A 26,366-nucleotide genomic window follows, 5' to 3' on the forward strand; every position below is an offset into this window, starting at 1 on the left:
TGTTCATGTGCATTTGAGTGCTAATATCCTAAAGTCACATGCAACTGCCTTTAAATAATATACAATACATTGTGAGTTTTGATGTTTTCTAATCACAATGCTTCACCTAAGTCAAGTTCCAAAAACTGACAGTTACAGCTATATTTTAAGTTGAAAAATGTCAACATATACAGTATATGTAAACTACTCTGGTAACTATACATGTACATTGTGTATATTTATTGATATGTACAAATTGTTTCCTACCTGATTGGATTTTGATTGCATGTTTGAGTTAAACACTGCCTTATAAGTAATAATTATCTACCTCAAGATTACCTGACATTGCTGAAAAACCTCTCCCAAATGCTAAAAAATGTTTGTGTTGCAAATTGTAAACTCAAACACAAAACTGTGTGTTTGGGCAAACATCTTAATCCTGAAACCAAGACCTTCAAATTAGGAGTTAACATCAGAAGGCACAATTCAACCACGAGGTATTAGGAAGTATGGGACAAAGCACACCTGCAAAGCTGGAGTTGACATGAAACAAAAAGCACACCCAAAACAAAAGCCTCATCCAAAGCCACTTCTGAAGCCTTTCTTCATAATCCAGGGCTGTAGAGCAGATCTGAGAAATGGGAAAAGTCCCACGTGAAAGCAACAGGCTTCCACAGAGCCCATTAGCATTTACTTGTGTTTGAATTTGATTGAACTAATTACGCCGGGTTGCTGAGATGATAAGCGACGTAAACATTCACGGTTAGAACAGGCCCCCACAGAGATGAAAAACCTCGACTTTCATCTATTCGCAGTTAATCAGCATCTGACTCTGCAAACAGACGCAGCAGCTTGCTCCATTGCCTCTCTTATAAGCACTGACTGACACATGAAAGCGGAGAAATTTGCACCCAGTTAGGAGATTATACAGCGAGTAAGCCAATCTGATCTGATACTGTAACAGTAGAAAGACCTGGAACAGCAACACGCAGGGCAGCTTACATGTTCTTTGTGGGGGCATCATGACCTGTTTCAGGGGGAAGTGGGTATATGTGTACCTTTTTATGCTTGTAAAGCACATTAATATGTAAGGGTTAGGGTTAAAAAATAAAAAAAAACAATGGGGTCCCCTGAGGCAGATCAACACAGCAACAATGGTCTGCAGGAGCCGGTAATGGATACAGCATTGCACAACAGCTAGTTAGGCAACAGCATACACATGCACCAGAAAACTTCAAAGCCTTCAACGTCCAGCAGGCCAGGTTATTTCAATTAGTCTCCAACAAGAACCCGTCTTCCTCCCCTGCTGGACCCCCTCCTATCACTCCCAGGGATCAGACACGTAGGACCCTGTCACTCTGTTTCCTCAAACCCCCAAGGGCTTTGTTTTGGAAAAGAAGAGTCAGGTTCAAAGTAGTTGGAGAGGACCGCAGGGTAACACAAGATGACGGCCTATCCGACGGGGCGTGCAGCTGGATCAGACAACGCACGCCTGCTGGGTTGGAGTAGGGATGGTTCTTTTTGTCTGAGCACTGCGAAAAGAGACAGTTTTTAATATGAAACTACACAGGATCTAAACTTTGAAACTGCTTTTATTGATTTGCTCACAAAGTTTGAAAGGTGCAGTGTGCAACATTTAGCAGGATATAACATCAGAAACAGAATATAATAATGATGATTACATTTTTGGAAGGGGTGGAACCTTTCTGTGTGGAGTTTGCATGTTCTCCCTGTGTCTGCATGGGTTGTCTCCGGGTACTCCAGCTTCCTCCCACCATACAAAGATATGCACTGATAGGTTAATTTGTTAATCTAAATTGCCCATAGGTGTGAATGTGAGAGTGATTGGTTGTTTGTCTCTATATGTCAGCCCTGTGATGAACTGGCAACATGTCCAGGGTGTACCCCACCCTCGCCCATAAGTAGCTGGGATAGGCTCCAGCAATCCTAGTGAGGATAAAGCGGGTTCAGATAACAAATGAATTAATGAACATTTTTGGAAGTGTATAGTCACCTGGGTTACTTTTTTGTTACCTTAGAACGAGCCATTCATATCGACACAGGGAGTGGGTTATTGCCATAATGTCTGCCATATTATGACGCAGTGTATTTACAGTAGTTCCAAACTGATTTCTTTTTTTTCCATTTTATGGCAGGTGGCGTCTAGTGTTAAGGTGCATTACATCATATACTATACTAGGACTGTGTACCAGAGTCATAACTCCTTAAAGAAAAAAAAAAGACAGTAAAAAATACTGACTGTAATGAGGGACTTCCGTATTTTCTGCTGCCACTGTAGGGGAGGGGGAGGGGGGTAGTCAGTGGGTTTCAATCTGAAACTTGGACTAAATGTCACACACTGAACCTTAATAAAAAATATAAATGCATTCCATCAATCATTGCTTTAAGGAATAAGTACAGATACAGATGTAACAGTAAAAAGAAAAGAAGCTTAACAAAGGTCGATACAGTGGAAAAGCAAATGGTGACCTTTTCGTAACATTTGTGGATTTTTCTGGCTCAGTCACTCAGCAAAACCCTTCGTTTGACTGAAGGCTGTGAGGCCACACAAAGGCTGCAAAGTCTTTCAACCAAAAAACCGATCAGGTTCACTTCACATTTGACATGAATATGAAGACATCTGGTCCTGTTTAAAACTGAACGGGAGAAGGGAGTGTTGATTGTAATGATGATATCTCAGCGTAGTATTTATACAATTCTCATTTTAAGTGAAGATCAGACTTCCAGTCATGCAAAACAGGAATATAAAAACAAGCATGACACTTTTTCATCTCTTCACTACAGTCAATCCTCATCCCATGCGCCATTTACCACAACCTGGAGGCTTTCCAAACAGAACAAGAAGGAAAACATGAAGCAAAAACAAAACGCTGAAAGATTAAGTAGTGCCTGAGGTTCTCCTGATCAGGTCAACAGGTCAAAAGAAGACTAAAGAAGACTATTGGCTCAATGAAAAACACAACTGAATACGATTTCCTGAGCTCTAAGCATAATTGTTGCCACATATTGTTGGTTTCATTCTGGAGTGGTGTGATCCTTAATCCAGTAAAAAATTACTTTGATGGTTTAACAAGTCTGTTCTTGAATCTCCATCTGGTCCAGCTTCTCTTTTCTCTCTCTGAAAACAGAAACAACATGAGAAATTAAGAATGAAAAAACAAAGTGTTCACAAAAAATGGATGGATGGAAAAAAATATGTAAAGGGCAAGAAAAGGACACAATTTTTGACACCTTGGCTCCCCTTTAGGTACAACAGTCTTTATTTTAAAAAGGATTTCCCTCACCTTTCCTTTCCTCAGTTATTGTGGAAATCCAAGGAGCTTCCCCTGCTGCTTCATGGGAGTTGAATGAGTGAAGTAATGGAGAACACTTGTTTAATCAAAACTGACCGCAGTACTCTTCTGCATTGTCTGGTGACCTTGCATCAGGGCAGGGAACAATTTCAGCTTAATTCTCCATAACGTAGTTTTATTATTGTTATTAACGGGATTTTATTAACAGGGCTTGTAAAACATAGTGACATATTAGGGATACTTGGCTAAAAACGAACATAAACACTGAAGGACATGTGTGCTTCAGTCCTACGATGGTACTTAAACTAGTAAGGTATCGTCTTGTGAAAACAGGTCAAGTGTTGACCATGAAGAGACACATTTTAGATGCTCAGTGACTGTTTGACTCAAACAACAACAACAAAAAACCACCCTGGAGCACTTCACTTCATCTGTATGTACAATATTTCATGGGAAATTCAGGGACATTTCTCCTCCTGACCTGGAAATGGATCATTATGTGACATTTTATTTTGACCAGGTGGATAACATGTATAAAAGTGTGATATAGCCTTTTATTTTTACATTTTGTTCATTTTAAACCCCTACATACAATCTTAGAAAATTAAAAATAATGTTTTGCTATTCTATTGTACATTTACTGCTATGCACTGTTTACTGTGCATTTGTTCATATTCTGCAAATTATAACACAAAATATCTCTAAGCACAATTATCAAAAATAAAAATACATTTCTCATCCAACTTTTAATTTGTGGTACAGATTACCTAGATCAATTACTTTGCGTTGTGTACAAATACCTATAACTGCAGAGCTCTGGTGCTTAAAAGGGACACAGTTTATTCTGTTAGACTCAGTAATGAAAATATTTCCACTCTTGTCTGTGCTAATCAGTGAGTATTTATTAACCTGGTGTTGTTTTTTAACACCAGGTGCCACATGCCTGTGTCACACAAGTTACCAGAATTTAGAAGCATTTGATGGTGAGACTGTTACAGAAGCTTCCTCTTCCAGTCCTTTACACTATTTTCAACTCTTATCCAAGTTCAGACAGAGCCCCCTATAGCTTTTTGATGTGTCATATAGCAGTAGAGACGTGATCGTACACAAACACAGACACACACACACACACATCTCACAGTGTAATGACTTTCTCACTCCTGTGGTGAACTGCCTTTAAACCTGTTGAAACCTGCAGAGTAACCCTAGATGTGGAAAGTACCCCGGCAAGTCTGAGTCTGAGACAGAGAGAACTGAGGCACAGGAGGCATCCGCTACCTACATTACCTCCATGCCATACGTACACACACACACACACATGCACGCACGCACACACACAAAGTAGTGCAATATTACTGCTTCTATCTTCCAGACACGCAACCCAGACATGATCTGAAATACGGTAAGACCCCTGCTACTCCCATCCTGCTATGCCTCTGATGTTGGGGGGAATCAATGTGTCTGCACTTGTTGGTGGGAGGTGGTGGTCATGTATGTGCACTTCTTAATGTGTTCATTTGCACAGGTGTGAGCGCTCACCCACAAGGAATGTATAAGATGTCTCTTTATACATTTAGGATTCTGAATTCACAGTGTATTTCCTGGCTGTGTGTGTCCTCGGTCTCCAACATATGCACCAGTGTGTTGTGTGTGTGACATCACCTGCCTCACATCTGCAGACCCTCTGACACTCTTCATCTCTTTTTACACCTGGCCTCCCAGGATCAAGGCTTCCTGAGAGGGCAGGTGTGCTGTCTCCCTGCCCTCACAGCTTGAAAAGTGAGCATTTTCATTGCCTGCCTGCCCAAGGTGCTGCTGGAAGCAGGAGGTCGCCCTTGACTCCAGACATCCATCTTTGTTCTTCCCCTTGCTGGAGTTATGGCTGGGGAAAGCCCATATGAAGCCTATGTGGCCATAAAACAAGCCTTTAATTTGCTTGTATACACCCAGGAGCTAGGACTACTGTTAGCCTCTTGTTTCTCCAACCTCATGTCATGAGTGTGACCCCACAGGCTACATGGGTTTATTGGTTTGATCAGATCTGAAAGGACATTTTTTTTATGAGTAATGGTTATAATGCTGGAACATGTTGTACATGAGACAAGCAGATGGGATTAATAGCGTTAGGGATTTTGTGTCTTCTCCTTCAGCAAAAAGGTTTAAACTATCAGGAGAAAAAGAAGACCTCCAGCTATGCACCGGTTTTCACAAGACACAAAATGCCTCCCATTTCCGGCACAATAATCTATCTATTCAAAGACTAAATAAGATATATGGCAGTATTGCTTGAGGCCTATGAACAAGACACAAGCAATGATTTGTCTCACAATTCAATGTTTGCACTGTGGATGCCTTCCCATTAGAATGAAAGGAAGCAAGACTGGAAGAGAGCCAAAGTTTCTTAGATACCAAACTTCCTACAATACCACACAGTACAAAGGTGAATATAATCCCAACTGAAACAGCATCACAAAAGGAGATTAATTTCTCACACATTTCTCAGTACTACTACTAACATCTAAACCACTGGGCTACTACTAACTCCTTACGCAACAGGTCAAACCAGGCCAACGGAGGAAGTAAAATAACTATAACAAACAGGTAATATTCACAGTTTTAAACTAGAAAAGCACTCGGAGAGCGCAGACCTCCACCAAGACAGTTCTGCCCCCCCCGCCCCCCCCCATCACATCCAAAAATTAATCATTTGTTCCTTGTGCCAGTATCAACATTTTCTGAAAATTTCCTGAAAATCCATCCATAACTTTTTGAGTTATTTTGCTAGCAATCAAACAAACAAACAAACACGCAAACACACAAAGCAAAGTGATCACAATACCTCCTGGCGGAGGTAATTAAGAGAAAAACAGGAATTAATCTGGAGCTGCAATCAAGTGTAGAACACAGCTTGAAGAGAATGGGTTTTGGTGTCCTGACACTGATTTAATATCAGCTTTTCTAATATTTCTTGTTCCCTATAATGCAGTTTGCTGTACCAGCAGTATAGAGAAATTGATTTTTCTTTGAAGCGTATCTTGGGTAAACCTACCTGTCTTGTTTTCTGTTGTGTAGATTGATCATTATTCCCATCGTGACGAACGCAGAGAGGGAACCAACGGCCCCGAGTACGAACCCGACCTTGTTGTCTGTAAAATATCAGAAAGCAGCACAGGACAACACAGTCACTGCTCTGAGGCACCGTTCCTTCTGTTTCATCCATCACCCACATCTGTTATATCTGGATCAATACAAAAACCATAGGGCAACTGGGGAAGCTTTTATGTTAGAAGTTCAAGCATGAGGGAATACTGCAAGAAAAAAACAATCAACAATAATAATTTCTTTGAACAGAAACAGAAGACTTTGATTGTCTCTCCAAGGTACAGATGAGTGTAACAGTTTGAGCATGTAGTTAGGTGTGGCTGAGGTATACCATGCATGTTCAGCCAGTTTTACAGTATCTGGGCAAATAAAGGATTAAACAAACAACAACAACAAAAAAATACAACTTGCCCAGTTTTTGGTGAACATGGCAGATTAACCATTGGTTGCATGTTGCTATTGAAAGTATGTGTTGCTAAACAGTTGTCTGATCAATAAAACAGTGACAACTTGGTGGTTAAATCAGAACAGAATAGAACAGAATAGAATAGAATAGAACAGAATAGAATAGAATAGAATAGAATAGAATAGAATAGAATAGAATAGAATAGAATAGAATAGAATATATTGTAATTACACAGTCCTGAGCAACAAAATTATGGTGCTTCGAACAATACAGTGTGCTACAAGAATTAGCATAATTAGCGTTAGTTGTAAAAGATAGAGCATGTCTGTCTTTGATATTATTTATTTTACTTTTTTTTAAAAAAATTTTTAAAATAATTTTACTATGAAGCATTTTGCAAACTCTTTCTGTCAAAAGTGCTATGTAAATAAAGTGTATTTACTTGCAAATTCTAGAGTATATAACCTAAAGTATAGTATATAAAGTAGCTGTAAAGTTAACTATAAATAAGAGGTGCAGTAAAAAGTGACAAGGCGCATATTACTAGAGCTTACTGCAGTGTAGAGTAAAAACTGTCCTTACAGAAGAATTGTCCTTGAGCAGCAGAGTAAATTCAATTCATAACATGTAATTTCCACTATTAGATTGATGATTGTCACTATCAATATTATGTTTGTTTCAGGAATTTCCCCTTATGGGACGCATAAAGGCATATCTTATCTTATCTTAACAGATGAAGTAAAGTATTACATATTTATTCAAATATATTCACATCATACAATTTTGTTCTAATGAAACAGCTCCACATGACATTAGGTTACATCATTTTCAAGGTTAACTTGGTAACAGTAGTAGGTAAGCTACAACATTATACAACCAAAGTCAGTACATTTGCAGTTTGCATTAACAATTAGTCAGACACTAGTCAAATGGATTACTGCGTTGTCTGCAAGATCTAACATTTCAAACATTTTTTAACCTGTTATGTAAGTAAACAAAAGAATATATATAAAATTGCTCTTAACATTTTTAGACATGTTGTGTACTGTTAGACTGTATATAGAGTATATACAGTTGCTCATGAAGTTGGAATGAAACATCTTTTAGCTCTTCTCATGGAGTTATTGGGACAAAGTCATTTATTTTTGACGAGGTATGTAATCATTTCATCAAATCAAAGGTGATTACTGATGGGTATAAATAGGAATAAAAAGGAATCTGTCTGAAACAAAATTACTCCAATTTTATGGGCAGCATTGTATTACACATTTGTACACATTTAATTGTAACATTTGCAGCCCAGCTCATAACTCTACAATGTCTTCAGTTACATAAACATTATGTTTTATTGCACATCGGATTTTTGACCTCATTTTCTTCATTAATTAACAGCATCAGTAATTATTAATGGGAGTCTATTGCTTTGCTAAATTTAGTCCGTTGAAACAAGCACTGTTCAAATATGTATAAGTCAAACTGCATAATATTGCATAAATTGTTGCACTACTTTTCCTCCCTGTGCGTGTTTTATGCAGGTCAAGCACAGCTGTCCTGCACAAGGCTACGTTCCGTGCCAGCAGATCTGCAGTTTCATGACTTACTGTTTTATTACCAAGGGGATCACACAAAACAAAACAGAACGATGCACAGGCCTCATATAAACAGAATAAAACACATGACCTGGTACAGCCCACTATATATTTGCTGGATTTTCCCAGCAATTGCCTTTGCGGTGTTTGCGCTTGCACTTAGGTAATACAGTGATCAAATTAAGACATCTTGAACTTTCCTTGGTGTCTTGGCAAGTCAAGAGAACCATTCTCCATTGTACTTGACTATTCATGTGATACACTGGGCCAAGAGTGTTTTTTTTATTTCCTTTTAAAGATGCAGACATTATTTTGGAGGTAATTATCCTCCTCCTAATGTACAAATGTACAAACATATGCCAGGTATGTCATACACAAATACACACATGCACACCCACAGGTAGAGCTATTTCTGTTAGTTTTTAAGCCAGTCAGTTTTGCTACACTCGGCCAAGCCTGGCTGCAGCAGAACTGGCATCAATCTGCTGGACACTAAAGCCTTGGGCATCAGTACGACAAGCTGCCCCGAGTATAATTGTGCTGGGAGCATGTGGAGGACTGGCAGTCACTCAGTGTTAACAGTCACCTTTTTTCTGTTGGCCAAACTCCAGAGCGATCTCATTACTTCACTACCCCCCCAGCATTGATCACATAGTTAAGCTCCAGGGAGCAATAGCACTCGGCCTGGACCATTACATCTCCACTGAGAGAGGATTAACACATGACAGAAATCACTGGGCTGGACTTAAACAGGATGACACTAATTGAGAACAGCAAAAGTTGCTTGCAACTCAATTCAGACATGACAGTGTATCCTTCTCTATTTCTCTCCTCCTCTTCTCCACACAGCCACAGCTTGTCTTACATTTTCATATTATTCCTACAATTTATTACAAAATCTCCCCACTTGGGTGATTAAAATTTCTGATCTCATGATCTTTTGAAATGATTAAAACAACTTCTTCAATGTTTATCTCGCAAAAAATTGCAAACAGATGATCATCATAAAATCATAAATCCAAGAGTGTTTTCACAAGCATCCCACGCCCATACATCCTGAAGCTATACTCTTATCATACAGATTATTTCTCTAGATAGGGATGACCCCTTACAACAGAGCTGATATCATCTGAAAATAATTCTGTTTTTTTTCTCTTTCTCTCTCTCTCCTAGTAACATTGTGTTGTCTCTATAACATGCTACTGTTGTCATCTGATATCTTATCCTGTCTGTCTTAATGTGACAGATGGAAGTATTTTTGGAATCTGAACCATGCAATGTTGAACTTCACACATCAAATATTTCATGTACAAACTTAACCGGCCAAACAGTTGCATCAACACACTCAAAGGTAGTACTTAATTGGAACATTTCTCATCTCTAAACCTGTTTTTTTCCCCCCGTTGAGACTAGACATTCATACCCACACATATTCTGGGGAAAAACCCAAGAATCTAGAGTCGACTGAAAACAGCAGCAGCAGCTCTGTTAGGTAAGTGTCTAAAGGTATGAGCTCCAACAGCTAACCTTTCATGTGGTCTGCATTAGACCCTAAGGCAGATGTGTCTGTATGTAAATGTCTGTTTTGATTATTTTATTTTTTGCATAAATCCAATAATTGTATGGGTTTCTTGTGTGGGCATGATATATGATTGTGACATATTGGAGTTACCTCAGTCACTGTCAAAAGTACTGAAACTAACACGGTTGGAAAAATGACAATATATTTTTAAAAGTAGTGCATAAGATTTTGCGCTGTGTTGTTTTATTGTTCTTTTATATTTTTCAGATATGCCAATAAATAGATTATTCTATTCCTTCTTCATCAAAAGAGGGTATTTTTTTCAATCAGGCAAGTATTTCCAAGTCATCGAAGTGAAAGGAAAAGCAAATTTCAAACACAAGAAAGAATAGGAACAAAGGGAAGCGACGAAAATCAGAGACTGAGCCGTGACAGAAAACACAGCAATCCTGTTAAGTAGAGTTTCTCATACAGACACCTTGTGTTCATTCACCGAAAAGGCCATATAAAGACTAAAAGTGTGTGCTGTAAAGTCTTTGGATGCCCTTGCTTGGCATTTCAACAAGTCCTTCTTCTACGCAACCTGCATTTACCAACAACTTCTGCCTCTTTCTCAGCTCCCGGCTGTTCTATCTCAGGGGGAATCTGAGAACGGAACCATGGGCAGAAAATTAAGTGAGGCTTTGTCTTGCAACCCACGTCACTTTTTCCCTGTGAAAATCACTCTATCCCTCCCTGGCAGCTGTCACCTTCCTTTTAATCACTTTCTTCTCCTCTGCCCAAGGAACTCCATTAATATTATAATGCTATTAAAGTGGGGTGATCCTGTTTGGAGCATGCATCTGATACAAGACCAGAGCTATTGTTTTTCAGAGGACCGTGACAAGACGCAGCTGAGCTAGTATATTGTATAACCTTAAACTTCTCAAGTCTCCCATAGGCCTGTTTGTACTGAGATCAAAAACGCTCTAAGGTCTTTTATCCAAACCCCACCCTCACCTCTCCAACACTCCTGTCTTTCCAGCCAAAGATATTAACATTGATCATCACAATCCACCACGCCCCTGTCAAAAGCCTAAAGGCAGTTTAAAAGCTCATTGACAAGTATGGCAGTGAGTTATAATCCATCTCATACAGGTGGGGCTTTCAGCAATGGAAGATATTCATATGGAGATTGACTTTTGATTGAAGGGACTTACTGTCACCTCTGCTGACAGGTGTCATTTTAACCACCCACTCATAAATCGTCTCAATAGAAGGATACAAACTGGATGCTGCAGTGTTAGTTTGTAAGCGGCACACTGTTTTCATCTTTTCATCTCATCATGTAGTGATTCAAAGATGGGGAGGAGGAGTGCTCACTCTGGGCGTCTCCTGTTAAGTCTGTATTTAGTGTTGTTTACTTGGCTAGAGGTCACTTTAGAAAAGCGGAGGTAACAGCTCATGCAACACCTGCCACTGAACACCTCAGGTCATGTTGACAGTTGTTCACTCTGATTTGTGTAATGAGAATGTAGGGCCAAGTGTGATTGCTGCCACACAGGCCTATGAGTGTGTGTAGCATGTATGTTTACAACTACAGCTCCATCTCACACTGATCCATAGATAGTGTGTGAAAAAGTTGTGTGGCTGTGACTTTATATTAATCTTCAGGCACACCCACATCTCTTGAATACACAATGGGGAAAGCTAAGCGTGCATTCATGAGAACATTCACTGCAGTAATGCCACAAAACATGATCAACTGGAGTTTCATCGTGCTTGACACAAACCTCACATAACTCACACAAACATGCCAATACTCATTTCCACATTTTATGATCATGTACAAAGATGACCTGGGAGAATATGTTTAATCTTTATTATTTAACCTATTAATTATCTTTGTAACTGGTGTAGCAGATGTGAGAAAATTTGGTGAGAAGTTTCCCAAGATCACATCCTCAAATGTTATTGGTTAACAGTGGATTATTCTTTTAATAGTTGACAGCTAACTGGTTATAACGGACAACAAACGGTTCATCTGCTACTGGAGGAAAAACATTTGATCTGAACTAAATCAGATAGGCTGATTCCCAGTGGTTTAATGTAACAAAGTAGTTGGACTTACTGTGCTTCAGTAAATTTTTTACATGCCAATACTTTACTTAAAGGAGTGATATTTTGCTTTTTTTTTTTTTTTTTTTTTTTTAAATGTAATTATGCTTTTTAAAACATTTCCCTGTGGTCTATATAAACTGTAAATGCTATGCTTGGGTCTGAATTCTTCATTAATTCAACTCCACAGGTCCATCTTCAACCCTATTTCTGAGTAATGACACCAGAAAGATCGTTTTTTGAGCACTGGCCCTTTAAATGCAAATGAGCCACTTGTTGGCCCACCCCCTCCAGGTTGTTGACAGTGCTTTCTGTCCCGTTCAGCCACTTGTGTTTGTTAATACAACCAACAACTGAACATTTTAGAGAATCAGCTCGAAGTTTGGACATATTTTCAGGTTTTACTACAACCGCTGCTGCTGATAAACAATTATGGCGTATTTGGAGAAATGGTCGTCAGAAGTCTTGATCTTATATGTGCAAATGTCGTGATGTAACTAGCTATAAAATGTAACAAATTAAGCAGGAATTAAAACGGGTTGTAGAAATCCACTTGATTTTTGCCAAAATGAATATAAAAATAGCTTTGCAGCACCTGGAGGGTTTAAATTCAAACTTTTTGAACTATTAGGGTCCAAATACAAATAAATCTGCCAAAGACAAATAAAAGTGGGTTTAGCAAAATATGACCCCTTTAAGTAAAAACAATAATGCATACTTTAGATTTTACTCCATTGCATTTTGTGGGAATTATCTCTACTTTCTACTCCACTACATTTCTAGAATTTATGCTGTTACTCATTAAATTTTGTGAACACAATTCCCTCAAAATCTTGATTGAAAAAATAATTAGCCTTCACAGGAAATTTGCCTCAGTAAAATTTACTCAAATTGAAGAAAATTTTACTCTGCTCAGGTAACACTTGGTCCCTTTCTAAAAAGAGTAAAAATTACTCTTTGGGTAGAGCTCTGCACACTCAATATAGAGCCAAATTTACTCGGTTTGAGGAAGATACTTTTGACTCTGGAAAAAATGCTCAGTATTTTTTCCTGTGTACAGATTGCTCTGCGGCGTTGTTTGCCATTGCCAACCATTCAGGTGACTCTATTAGCTCCAATGATGGCAGAGCGTATTTGGTAGCAGCACGAGCGTGTGGACTGGCTTCATTCCGAGAAGAAGACAAGACATTCAATATGGATACAGAGCCAACATCGACTGAGTACGAGCCTGAGCCCTCCAGCTCTGAATTAGAAAGCCATCCTTGGCCGTATTAATTGGTTTAACTTCATGGTAAATTAGTGGGTAACACCCAGTAGATAACTTGTCATCCACAGAATTAGAAGTTAGAGTACAAACAGAATTGCTGACAGCACGCACAATAAGTACACCAACCTTTAAAATACACATATACTGTATAGCTGGTTGTAATTATTACAAGCAATGACATCGACAGAGGCATAAGCCAGTAAAAATACATTCTGTATAAAAATGGCACAGCCTAGACACTGAGTATTTTTACTTAAAAAAACACTGTAAAGTAAATTTAAAAGTAAATACTTACTTTTATTTAAGTAAGATTGTTGATGTAGTACTTCTACTTTTACTTGAGTATATATTTTGCAGGATATTTGTACGTTTACTTAAGTACTAAGCTTCAGTATTTCCTCCACTGCTGCTGATTCCAAATATGTAACCAGAATTTCTCGATCATATCAGGATTGCACCATCACCTCATATTCAGGATATGTGCTAAACTCGTTGTATATCCTTAAAGATACAAACATGAAGCCCAATGAAGACCAAACGTAAATACCAGTCTACCACCTTAGCTCACAAATGTTCCAAAATGTTCTTGTGAGCTGTGACAGTTTCTTGCTGGAGGGGTAAACAGTAATCTCCCTTATATTTGCATCGAAGCCCCTTGGTAACTGGCTTCCATTTCAGAAATATCTGGACGAATCTGTTCACCATACTCATCACGTGACCCAACCTGAACTGGAAAAAAGTCAAGAGGTGACAGAAGGAAACTCATTTTTGGATTCTTAATATGTCCTCAACTAGTTGGTCATAATCTAGAGCTTGTATTTGCTTGGAAAATGTGCAACTTGTACAAATGAATCTCAAGCTGTAAATTCTATAGCTGAACTTTGAGGGAAACCCAGTGTTTGAAACTCTGAAACACTTTGCACCACATTTTTCTTTCAGGTATTGAAACCCATCTGAATTTTGATCACTTACGTTTATAGAACTAAAACGCTTCTGTGATATGCTTCTAATTGCTATATGATACTTTGTCCATAACTCAAAATCCTGATGTGCTGGAGAAATTCTGATTCCACATTTGAAATTAGGAAAATTGATTTAGGTAAAATCAAGTATTATTATCCTTATAAAAAAAAAAATCAACCAGTGTTAATCCACTAGATGCTGCAGGTCTAGTCTGATAACCCTGATAACAGAAGTTGTACAAAGAAACAACTTGTATCTTGGTTAAACACCAGAATAAAAAGCATTCTCCTGGTCTCAAATAATGACTGGGCACAGTACACGATATGTATGATGAAACAGCTGACACAGGGTTTTCACTTTTCTTCTGCAGGACGTTCCCAGAACATTTCCAACCATGATTTAGTTTTAGTACAATAGATACTGAATAAATCATCAAGTGTTACAGACACATTTCAATATATGGGCATAACCTTTAGATATTTTACTGTCACTACTTTTACTGCCAGCTCCTCTTACTGTGTTGGTTCAATTTATTGCCTAGATTTAAAACACAAAGAGACTAGGCCAGCCAGAGATAGTAAAGAAATTGGCTTAAGCCCCAGAAGGTTAATATTGTTATTGTTAAACTGAATTTTTTTTATAGCATTTGGCCCATTTTGTTTCTTTGTGAGCTTATGGTTGCCTGCAAAAGAGTAAGAGCACAGACATAGTAAAGGACAAATTGCCAAAAATGGCAAATAAATAATAGATGCTCTCATTTTTCAAATGGATAAACGCAAGAACAATGTGGACGCACATGGTCAAAAATGTATATCTCACTTGATTATTTTGTTCCATTTTTCTTTCTTCAGAAATGTATATAGGACATCATTAAGTATAAAAAGTTTTTTGTTCAAGAGTCAAGTGAATGGTACAACATGGCCAACAGTGATAGTGATAGGCTAACTAAAATAAGACTGACAGAAAGCATGTGACTCTGAGAGATAAGAATGAAAAATTAAAGAGAAAAACACTTTGCTTAATAAAAACCAGTTTTAAACAGTTCTCCACTGGATAACTAGGTTATGAACCTAATGTTTTCCTAATGAAGGAGTTAGGTTCGATTGTGTCCAGCTGTGACTGAACGGTCTGTTAAGTGGGTTTCCAAATCTGATATCTAGGAGATTTATTCATTCTGGATTACTATCCAGAGGAAGTTTGTTTGCTGATTTAACAAGGACAAGATGGAGGACTGGACAGAAGCCATGAATAGATGAAAGAGGTGGCCTCTGCCTGCTATCACTTTACTTTAGCTGATGGGTCTAAGAAAGCCAAAATTTTCTTAAAATTAAACCAAAAAACTATGAACATTTAGTCGTCTTCTTCCCAACTAAGTGATCAAAATTCAAATTCTTTCCAATTATGTTAATGCTGCTGTGTCTTTACCACTTACTTTTTCCGGGTTCAAAAAAATCTGACCAGTCCCAAACTACAAGGTGAGACAAAAAGCTTCACCACAAACAGAATCCAGTGGGAAATACTGCCACCCGCAGGCAGAAGACATCTACTACAACAACACTCACGGAGAGTTCACTGTTCTGGTGGTGAATGAAACCATTAGAGACACAGGTGGTTCCAATTTCTCCAACACAAAGCCGAGACAATCCAGGTTCAGAAGTTTATAGCTTCATAGCTAATGGTCTAAATGAGCAACAAGAGCAGAGTCTATTGAATCTCTACTTTCAAAGAGAACAGAGGAGAAGAAGATGATGCTCAAAGATCCTGGATGTTTTCATAACAGAACACTGTCAGTCACGCTGAATACAGAGCATGGGAAGGCATGGACTGATTTTTAGGCTGATCACAAGCAAAGAGTGTGAAATCTAAAGACAAACAGAAAAGGTAACTCCAACCAGGTGATAATAAGTATACCTCACATTGAAATACAGTACTTCAATAACAACAACTTTACATATTCAGTGAGCAAAAATGAACTCCAGTTCTGCAGGCAGCCATTGGATTTTGATTCAGTATCATATGAAACTCAAAAGGTTTAGAGTTCACCCTTTATCAATAAAGTGACTATTTTTGGTAATTTTGATATATATTTAAAGACAGTGACAGCAACAGTTCCAGTGCGGACAGAGAGGCAACAATCTCACGTCTAATGTGGTCTACAGGGTCTGTAAGGTCCACCTCTGCATGAACAGTGAGTGTACCTGCTTTGTTAGGTACCATGAAGTAATGGTACTAATGTAAGGAGTGATGTTCAAAGGGATAATGTGGATATGGACAGGGATTGGGTCTGCGCTTTTGTTGTTGTAATGTTCTAAAAGTGATGTTCTAATGTTCTGAAATACATGTTCCTTTCACCTTACTTGTGTTTTTCTTGTATTTTTTTATATACTTCTCGAATTTTTCTTATTTATTAATTTTTTTTGCCACATATGGGCAAGGAACCAAATATGGTAACTTCACTGACCGTGATTTTCAACATGACAATAAAACATTTTTTGAAAAATTTCACAAAACCAATTAAGTCTTATGACACATTAAGGTTGAAATTTTGAATTTCAGAGTATTCCTATGAGTTTGATATAAAGGGTTAAAAAAACAATTGAGATTTATAATCTATCGTGGTGAGATTTTAATTATTTGTATTAAAGATGTTATTGCCATGGGGTCTGACAAATAAAAACAGGGAGAGTCTGTTTTAGATTAAACGCATGTAAATGTGAATGTTTGTTAATACAACAAAGCTGTTACACACATGCTGTACATACTCTTTTGTCTTCCGGGTTTGATTTCTAACAGCAGAACTAATGAATGCAATGTCTCTTTACAGTCCAAGGAGAATAAGGTCCCCAGGAGAGAGTTTTTTGTAGTTTGAGTTATTTCCAGGTATTTCATCATGTGTTGTAACATTTATATTTTTGTCTTTTGTCACACACATTACTGTTCTTTAAGGATTTCTTTCTTTTTTTTTTTTTTTGTATATTGATGTCAGAACTAACCTGTTATACAGTAGGGTTGTTCTCCGGTCCAGGTTCCATCATCCAGACATGTGCGCTCTGATGAACCATACAGTATAAAGCCTTCATTGCAGGAAAAGCTCAGGGTGCTTCCTTCAAGGTAATTACTGCCATTCTTCTTTCCACTTTGGGGCACAGGAATCCAGCCACAAGACACCACTAAGACACACACGAGCATTAATCAATCAGTCAATCAATCAATCAATCAATGTTTATTCATATAGCACTTTACAACAACATGAAGACGACCAAAGTGCTTTACATCTAAAAGCATGATTAAATTATAAGAAACAGTTTAGTCAAATACCCTAAATATGCATAAAACAATAAGACATAACACATAGTGATAAAAGGACCACAGATGTAAAACCTAATAGTGTCTCAGTGTTAAGGGTTAAAAGCCAGTCTATACTGTGTTAATTTGCTAATTTTGATCAAAAGTCATCATTAATTCTCAACAAAGCAGATGGAGAGCCTGTAAATGTCACACAATTAGGGTGTAAAGCACAAATAAATCAATGTACTTTTGTGTCACTTTGTACCTGGCTCCAGGACTTTAATCAAGGCTTGGTGATTCTGGAAAACCCTGAGCGTTGAGTTTCCCACGGCCAGGCTGCGTGTGGTCAACGTATCGTATTTACAGAACCGCGCTCCTTCTCCAAAGCACATGGTCAACATGTCTGCCACCAGAGGGTCGTCAGGGCTCTCAGGGAGGGAAAAGGCCGGGAAAAAAGTAGAGTCGTGGGATGGTGGGATGTAGTAGTCGTCCAAAAGGGACTTGGAGTCATAAGTGAAAAGGGATGACGTCTTTGAAATGTTCCCTATGAAAACAGAGATGAAGAACATCTATAAAGGCATACAAACAAACTTTAGAAACTAATAATATTTCTATAGATGCTGGAGGGGAATTAAATCATATAACTTCTTTTCCATAAGGACATTGAACTGTTTTGTTGAAAACCATGTTAAACTTAATTATTATTCAATGCTGATGTTTTTTATGTCTCAGCACAGAAATAAAAATCATAATACAATTAAAGTAGCAGAAAACTTTCTCACCTTTATTTGACTAAGGTGATGTAAAAGTTAACAAGGTCAGTGCACTACAACTAGTCAAAATATCTGCTGTTGCACCATAAAATTAAATATATAAAAAAAGGCAAACATCCACAAATGCACTTTTGTAAGGTAAAAACACAACATATCTTTTAAAAAAAAATCCTCAAGTTAGTATAGACAAGAGTTATGTCTAAAAACTGCAAAATAATAACTAATAAATAAATTATAATAAATATTTAGAGTACACAGCTCTGACCCAGTAGTGCAGGACACAGACCAGATGCATGTCATGTTTCTTGTATCAGTGTCGTTGAGAGGAATACAACAGCGTTATGACAATACCATTAGTAACTTCAGTTCCAAAAGCCTGAGCATTTGCAGCAAATCAACATAAGCCGCTCATTTCAGTCAAAAGTTCAGTCAGGGTATATGTACTGTAATTACAGATGAAACGTTATTATCGTGCATGTATGTGGTCTGGCCATAACTGTGTTGCAAAGAAGTGGTTTTACTTCTGCTGTATGGTCACAAACCCCAGTATCTCCGTAAAGCTGCTCAAACTCCAAACATGTGCCTTGTTTCTTTCTGTGCACAGTTGTAAAAGTGTTTTGCCAAATATGGCTCAAATACAGCGGCCATTTAGAAGGAAGCACTGTTTACTTGCTGTTTTACCAAAACAGTTTGAACACTCACAGCCTGCTCCAAAGGTAAAGATTTGTTCTGCTGTGGCATCAGCAGAGGAGATGATGTGTCCCAGATGAGTTAGCAGGTCATCTGAGGGGTCAGAGTTCATCAGGCCGAGGAGACCCTGGGTTTTATTAGTGAACTCTGTCGGCAACAGGACGGTTACTGCCATGGTTCCTTCGTGCACATGGACCTCCACACCCACACCAGAGGAGAACATGACTGTCACATCCTGTGGACTCGGGGAAAAGACCAGCACACCTACAAAAAAAACAAAACAAACAAAGATTGTGTTTGTTTTTACCTTAACTCTTATTTGGTTTTATTTGAAAATGTTTATGTGTTAAATACACATTACTATAAATAAATGATTTCCAGACTTTTACAGGAGATATTTGGTGTCTCATCTGGACCCAAAAAACCCATAGATCTACAGTATATTTCTGGTAAGTTTCCTACTGTCAAAACACTGATTTTGAGTTTCCTTGCTGTCACTTTTTGTATTTTTAACATCTTTTTAGTCTTGTTTTATCCATAACATTGTTTTTGTTTCTCTATATCTTTAAGTCTTGTGTGTTTTACATATTTTTAATCTTTTTACATTTTTGACCCATTTTGCAACTGAAGCCTCTCCTCTACATTTCACACAGTTTTGTTGAGGTCAATATTTAATAAGTCTTCCAGAGAAACAGGAAAACAAATTCCCTTGGGTCCTGACCCTAAGTTGGGGAAACATTGTTATTTCAATAGTCAGCGCAGTTAAGTATAATTATCTTCTTTAAAAAACATTCTCATATTTTAATGCCTAATATTGTCATTAATGGAAAATGTCAGCACAAGAAATGGTGAATCAAGTGATATGCAATTACAGTTTACTATTGATTATGGTTTTCTTTATTATAATCACCTTTATTAACGAAAGAAAAAACAAAATCACGGCAATATCTAGTACAGATTTAACCAGTTGAGAGTATCTGAACTATCGTAAAGTACCATGTAGGTCCATCCATCTTTGCTCGGTGAATGGTAAGACCCTTTGGTTCCTCAGCACCTGTAGGTGACCCTCTGTTTGACGCACCTCGATGACATCAGAGGCATTCTCCTTCATCGCCACTGATGAGAGCCGCGTGGCGTTGGCTACGGTACCTTAGTAGTAAATAAATAGATAATGAACAATGGAAGCATTCTGAAGTCATTAATCATTTTATCACTGCCTAATCTGCGATATTAAATAATCCAGATGTTTTGCTTCATTGATGTAATGAGAACAATATTCACAACATCTGGCCATCCGGAGTCACTTGGCCAGTGGCTTAGAGGAAATTCTAACCAATAAAACTAACATCTGTTCTTCTTCACCATATCTCACCCCATAAGATAGTGAGTAAAAACAAGGAAACAGCCTGTCATTTTACAACCACAGCATGTTTCCCTTATGAAAGAGTCTTAAATGCTTCTTAAGAGAAGAGTGTGGGCAAAGGAAAGCAAACAAAATTCAGTAAAAATAACAAGATCAATATGTCTGAGTAAAGTCTAAAAGAATGGGGTCAGTCTTCTGGCTGATAAAATAAGAACTGAACCATAAAAAATAAATCCCTTTGAAGAAAGTTACATCTAAATAAAGCATAAACGAGAGACTGAAAGTGAGTTGTACGATGGTGATGAAAAGTGGGACACAAAACACCAGACCTTTGGACTCACCTTTCTTAAGTTTCACCTTTTCTGTTCTGGCTTGAACACTCAGCTCTCTGTGCGGTGACAACACAAGGTAGTACTCTCCTTTGCCGTTGAACGTGTAGCTGAAGCCATCAAACGTTATGAAATGTGGATCCCCGAGGACAGCAGCTGTGAGGCATTGGAAAACACAGCACTGATGCATTAATGTTGAATACCTATTCTGTTTCACACTATAAAATACTGATCTCACTTTCAACTTAATGCCAGTTCTTTACCGTCACTATTTGAATTCTTGCCTCAGGAGAACAGATTCTCAGCTGTATCATATGTATGATTTAATATACACCATTTCCAGATCTCACAGTAACTCTCAGCTGCTGTCTGTAATTCTTTTACTTCTCCTGAAAACTTATTTGCAGACAACAATGTGCATAATTTAACAAATATGAACTCAAGAAATGATCTCAAATGCATTCCTTGCAGTTTGTGTTGTGCTTTTTTCCAGTTAGTTCTTTTTTTTTTTTTTTACACATTTATTTATCAAATTTTGGTGCAGATTTAAGTTACATTGAACATTTGAATATTTAATTTCAGAAGCATTAAGTATGTCCCATTCTTCCCATCCCCTCATCCTCCTGCCTCTGGCTCTACATGACATAGTTGATGACAGTAAAAGAAAATAGCAAAGTACTCATAGAACAAAAAAGGTAAAACAGAGAAAAAAAAGAAAAAAAAAATGAAAGCAAAGAGAAAAAAAAAGAAAAGCCACAGTTTTACAGTGACTTCAACCACAAAACCCAGAGGTCTTAGGCTTACGAGGGCCATAATTATCTGCACCGTTAGCTTTTATCTGCTTTATGTGTCACCTCAATGTCCATAAGGATTTTGTAGAGTACACAGACCTTGTTTGACTGACACAACAAACAGTAAAAGGTGTTGTTAAAGATGATGTTGCTATTGTTTTTTATTGGATCACTTTATTTAGTTGTTTAGTCTAGTCTCACCTGCTTTTGGGGGTTGGTAGCTGCGACATCCGCTAGAAGGTCGACGGTTGAAATAGATGTGACAATGGTCAGACCAAAGGCAGCAGTAGTAGAAACTCATGACATCATAGAGCCAGTGGGAGTAACCAGGTACCCGTGGGGGCTCCCTGTACGGAGGCGAGCCCCAGTCATGAGCCCTGTCTGGGGTGCTGCCACCAACTGAATCCCCCGTCAGAACCAGATCACCTGAACTGTCGTAGCAGCACTGCTGACCCGATCCATGTGTAGGACTGGAACAGAGATGAGACGTTCAAATCATAACATGTGTCTCTGTTCATCATTAAAAAGGTGAAAACTTCATCTCTGTCCTGCTCAATCCTACCTGGCCTGAATTGCTCGGACACAGTGGACACAACCTGGGTGATAAGTGCACACACTGCCCTTTTCAATATCACAACTATAGTCAGTCTGAAATCACACAGTGAATACACATCAGTCTCAACAGGACACAAGTAATGACTGTGATTCACAATGACCTCAACAGCAATATGTTTGACATTAAAAGTATTTTAGTATTCTTAGTATTTAATTATTTAGTTACAGGACAGTGTGTACTGGCATTAGCTGCAAAGAACAAGATGCATGCACCAAATTTAGCAGAGAAGCTAATTTCCATCTTTCGTCTTGGACAAAAAGTAGGGCTGCACAACAACAAATTCTGTTATTTGCAAGTCCAAAGTGTGCATAGAATTATTGCGATTTCAGTGGTTCTGTGCTGAGAGGAAAAATAAAAGAGATTTTTTAAAATTGTTTTTGGATTTTTTTGTGGATCAAGGTTGTATACTAGTGTGGTAAGTTTGAGTTAGGAAAAAAACATATTCCAAAAAAAAAAAAAAATCCTTTTACTTTTTCCATTTTCCTTGATAACCAAGTCAAATTGCAATCACATTATTGTCAGCAGTATAGGGAATATGACTTTTTCAACAATCCTGCTGCTTTCTTTAAATTTAATGATAGACAGAAAGACAGGCAGACAGACAGATCGATAGATAGACAGATAGATAGATTTTATTGATCCAAATCTGAGAAACTGCAGCAATAAACACATTAACAATGATAGGAAAAGGGGTTAAAGTGCACTCACATGAAACCTGCCTGTGTCTGCTCGAGCCTGTGCCAGAGTGCATGGACAGTCAATGAGCTCATCCAGAAAGTTGGGGAGCTTCTCCTCCAAGTCGTCCCACTGCAGACACTTGTTCTTGGCCCACGCCGTGGAGTCATCTCTGAAAGCCTGTTCCAGGTGCCAGGCTAAGACATGACCTCCACTCCACAGCGCCTGAACATCCCTGTAAACAAACAATTACAACTTACTGTTTACTTTAATGGGATATAACTCCTAAAACATTAATATGAAAGACATCCCAACTTATTCAGCTTACAAACTTCTATCACACTTTCCTACTACCTTCAATAACCTTTGAAATAGCATGGAAGCAGGACCTGTCAGAAAATTAAAAGAATGGAATTTGATGCTGAAATCGCAGCATTTTTTCCTACACTTATGAGTTTCATTACAAAGCCTTTGAAGATATAAATCTACTATGTTACAATATTTGCTACATTTGTTTGTTGCTCCATGGTTCAGACTAAACTGTGATAGTTTTGACTTTGTTTTGTGATTCCAAACAGATCTTTAGTGCGGCTATTAACACATACTGTACAGAAAATGGAGATGATTTGTGTGATTGTTTTCTATCTAAAAAAGAGCTAACAAAGCTAAAATGTAACCTATTGGCTAATGCAGTAAGATGCTTGAAGTTGGTTCTTTTAGAAGATTAATACTATACAAAACTACTTTGACACTGACTGTATGTGAATGAATTTGCTATACCTTGCTCCATCAGATATAGAACTAGCAGTGATGCGGATATTCCCAAGCTCCCAGTCAGTGTGCTCCTTCGATGGCTCAGGAACAAAACTAAAGGAACCTGTGTTGGGCAGATTCTTGCCAAGAGAGTACAGATAGCTCATCTTCGCCTCAAATGATACAGATCCATGTGTCCCTGCCTCTGTGCCCCTGCTGAACTCTTTGTAGCCCCACAGTTCTATGTTGACCATCTCTGCTCCAATCAGTGAGCTGTTCCAAGTCATCTTGAGCCGTTCTGCTGTGTTCTGCATGCCATAGTTCTGCCACTGTGTTGTATTCACCAGGGTGACTTGAAAAGCAGGGTCTGCTTTACTGGGGTGGACTAATGAAGAGAAAAACAGAAAAGCTTCAGTGGGTCATATATGTTATAAGTTTTGGTGTAATCAGAGTTGGATGATTGAAAGCAAAAGGTATAAGAAGAAGGCACATAATTAAATTATTACAAATGTTTTCTGGCATTTTAACTTTTTAAAGTTGCAACAGTTAATACTTGTCATGTAAATTGTGATAATTTGCTAAAATAACTGGTCTTTAATTAACCCTTACAGACAGTAAAACAAACTGCATCAATCGACATCTCAGATAGTTCCATATTAGGATGTCAAAAATGATCATTTTATATTTGACCACCTTACCTGACAAGTACTCTCCAGATCTGTCAAAGTTAATTCCATCTATTGAGACACCAAACTGTATCCAACCCGTCTCGTACAATAATGGAGTGACACAGTATGCCTGGCCCTCAGCATCAGTAAATCCATTTCTTTCAATCTCACCTTTGAACCTGAAACAAAATCAATAAAAGAAATATCCATCTTTTGGTTGCTTCACAACACCTATGAAATATCTTAGACCTTTTGATTTATTCAGGTAACAAGGTAGAAAATGCAAATAATACACTACTTTGTCTCAACTTTAAATAATACAACAATATCCTAACATGTCATGAAGCAGTAATAATCAAAATTAGAGGTGAAATGTACTATAAATATTATACTAACATAGTACTACTACATTCAACAATTATTACTGCTTGACCTTTCATTCAGTGTGTTTTTTGGATGGCATTAAGGTAATCTGTTGCTGTGTTAAGTGAATAAACAGCTGTAATTTCAACAACACTTCCTTGAAAATAGATCTAACTTTAAATGCTGTTGTGAAAACACTCACATGATGGGTGTATACCAGACTTAGATCATAATGTGTTTCAAAGGTCATTGTGTGTGAACAGACACAAACCTGCAGAGCACACGTTCATTAGGATGAAGGAGCAAACTGTGGATCCTGAGAGCTGTTCCACCCAGCATGGAGCTGGAGTAAGGGGTCACCTGAACACAGGATTGGTTGTAATCTGCACAGCAGTTCTGCAAAGACACACAGGTTGCATGGCAGGAACATTGCTCCAGTATGTCTCCACATTTAGACATGCAGGATTGACCTGGTAAATAAAGCAAAAACAAACAAATCACTTATCACTGACCCGCACGTAAGCATTATTTTCATTGTTCAGAAATCAGGTGGTGATTTTCAGGGTTAACTGATTAGTTGTCAAGTCTACAAAGAATAAACAAGCAGTAAAAATGTTATTGGGATGTAACAAAGGATAGGTTTTTAACCAGACACAGTCCAAAGATATGGCCCTTTCATGGGTTGTAATATTAGCCCAAAAACAAGCAGCTGTTTATGTAACTACAAATTTGAGGTACTTGTACTTCATTTGAAATGTTTTTCTTACATTATGTTTCTGTTCCACTACATCTTAGTGGAAATTTTGCACTTTGTACTCCACTCGATTACTTTACTTTTCACATTGCAATGTATCTAGTGAGAAGCACATATCTCCCAAATATGTTCATTTTGAACATCTGTGATAAGCTGAAGGATGAAGTACTCTTTTATGAGTTGAGTGTGACATCCTCCTCCCTCAAGGAGCCATTGCTCTTTGATCAGGCTGCAGTTTAAATAAGAATCAGCTCTTAATTGCTTGCCTGGGTAAATAAAGGTTAAATAAAAAAAATCAAATAAATAAAGTTAAATAAACCTCCTGGATTCAGTGGAAAAAACTTTGTCAAAAAGCATAAACTGGCCTGTTTTTCTTTTAAGTTCATGGAAATTAGAGATGTGGTTTTCACAGAACACTGACACCACAATGAACGGATATTCTTTAAGAACATGATTAATTGCTGTAGATTAAACTGCACAAAAAAAGTGGTTAAAAAAAAGGAATCCTGCACAGTCGAAGAATTCTACATGCATATTAATGCAGCAAAAAATATTATCTAAAAATAGAACATATGTAGAACAGTAACACACTGGCAGGAATGATTATAATTCTGACTTGAGAGGTGAAACAATGAAATGACAAAAATGCACTATATTCCTACTCCATTAGGTTATAACACAGTAATAATACAACGTGGAAATTATAACACTAAACTTACTTGCTGTTTTAGATGAGAAAATAAGGAAACATCCCCAAAGAAGAACGGTCAGTCTGTAGTTTACTGTCATGTTTATCTTGCGGGACTGAACACACAAACAATATGTGAACTCCCATAGTGTGTCACACTCACACTGCACTGGTTGGACTTTGTGCTGAGTCCAAGGTCATGCAAATAAACTTAATGGCTTTCCGCATGCAGTTATGAAGTTATAATTTAACACACTGCTTAAAAGTATGAATTTTAACGAGGACTGACAGATTCCGCTTTTTCTCACGTCACATTTTTAAAGTTTTGATTTACGTTATGCTCTCTCGCGAGATGTTGTGACGTCGACGCATGCGC

The 26,366-nt window shown here is 37.9% G+C and overlaps 1 protein-coding gene across 1 annotated transcript; it reads right to left on the reverse strand.

Moving 5' to 3' along the window:
* Positions 1-1,868: 1,868 nt before the first annotated feature.
* Positions 1,869-26,315, reverse strand: susd2 (sushi domain containing 2). The gene is made up of 14 exons (XM_030144306.1): positions 26,022-26,315; positions 24,820-25,018; positions 24,216-24,364; positions 23,545-23,902; positions 22,798-22,999; positions 22,036-22,121; positions 21,675-21,943; positions 20,695-20,838; positions 19,987-20,139; positions 19,003-19,254; positions 17,793-18,071; positions 17,233-17,409; positions 6,343-6,439; positions 1,869-3,118 (listed from the first exon to the last, which is right to left on the reverse strand). The coding sequence occupies exons 1-14, from the start codon at positions 26,089-26,091 to the stop codon at positions 3,067-3,069; spliced, it is 2,487 nt and encodes an 828-aa protein (XP_030000166.1). The 5' UTR covers positions 26,092-26,315; the 3' UTR covers positions 1,869-3,066.
* Positions 26,316-26,366: the final 51 nt, after the last annotated feature.

This window comes from Sphaeramia orbicularis, chromosome 9, assembly GCF_902148855.1.
Source record: "Sphaeramia orbicularis chromosome 9, fSphaOr1.1, whole genome shotgun sequence".
Classification (NCBI taxonomy): Eukaryota; Metazoa; Chordata; class Actinopteri; order Kurtiformes; family Apogonidae; genus Sphaeramia; species Sphaeramia orbicularis.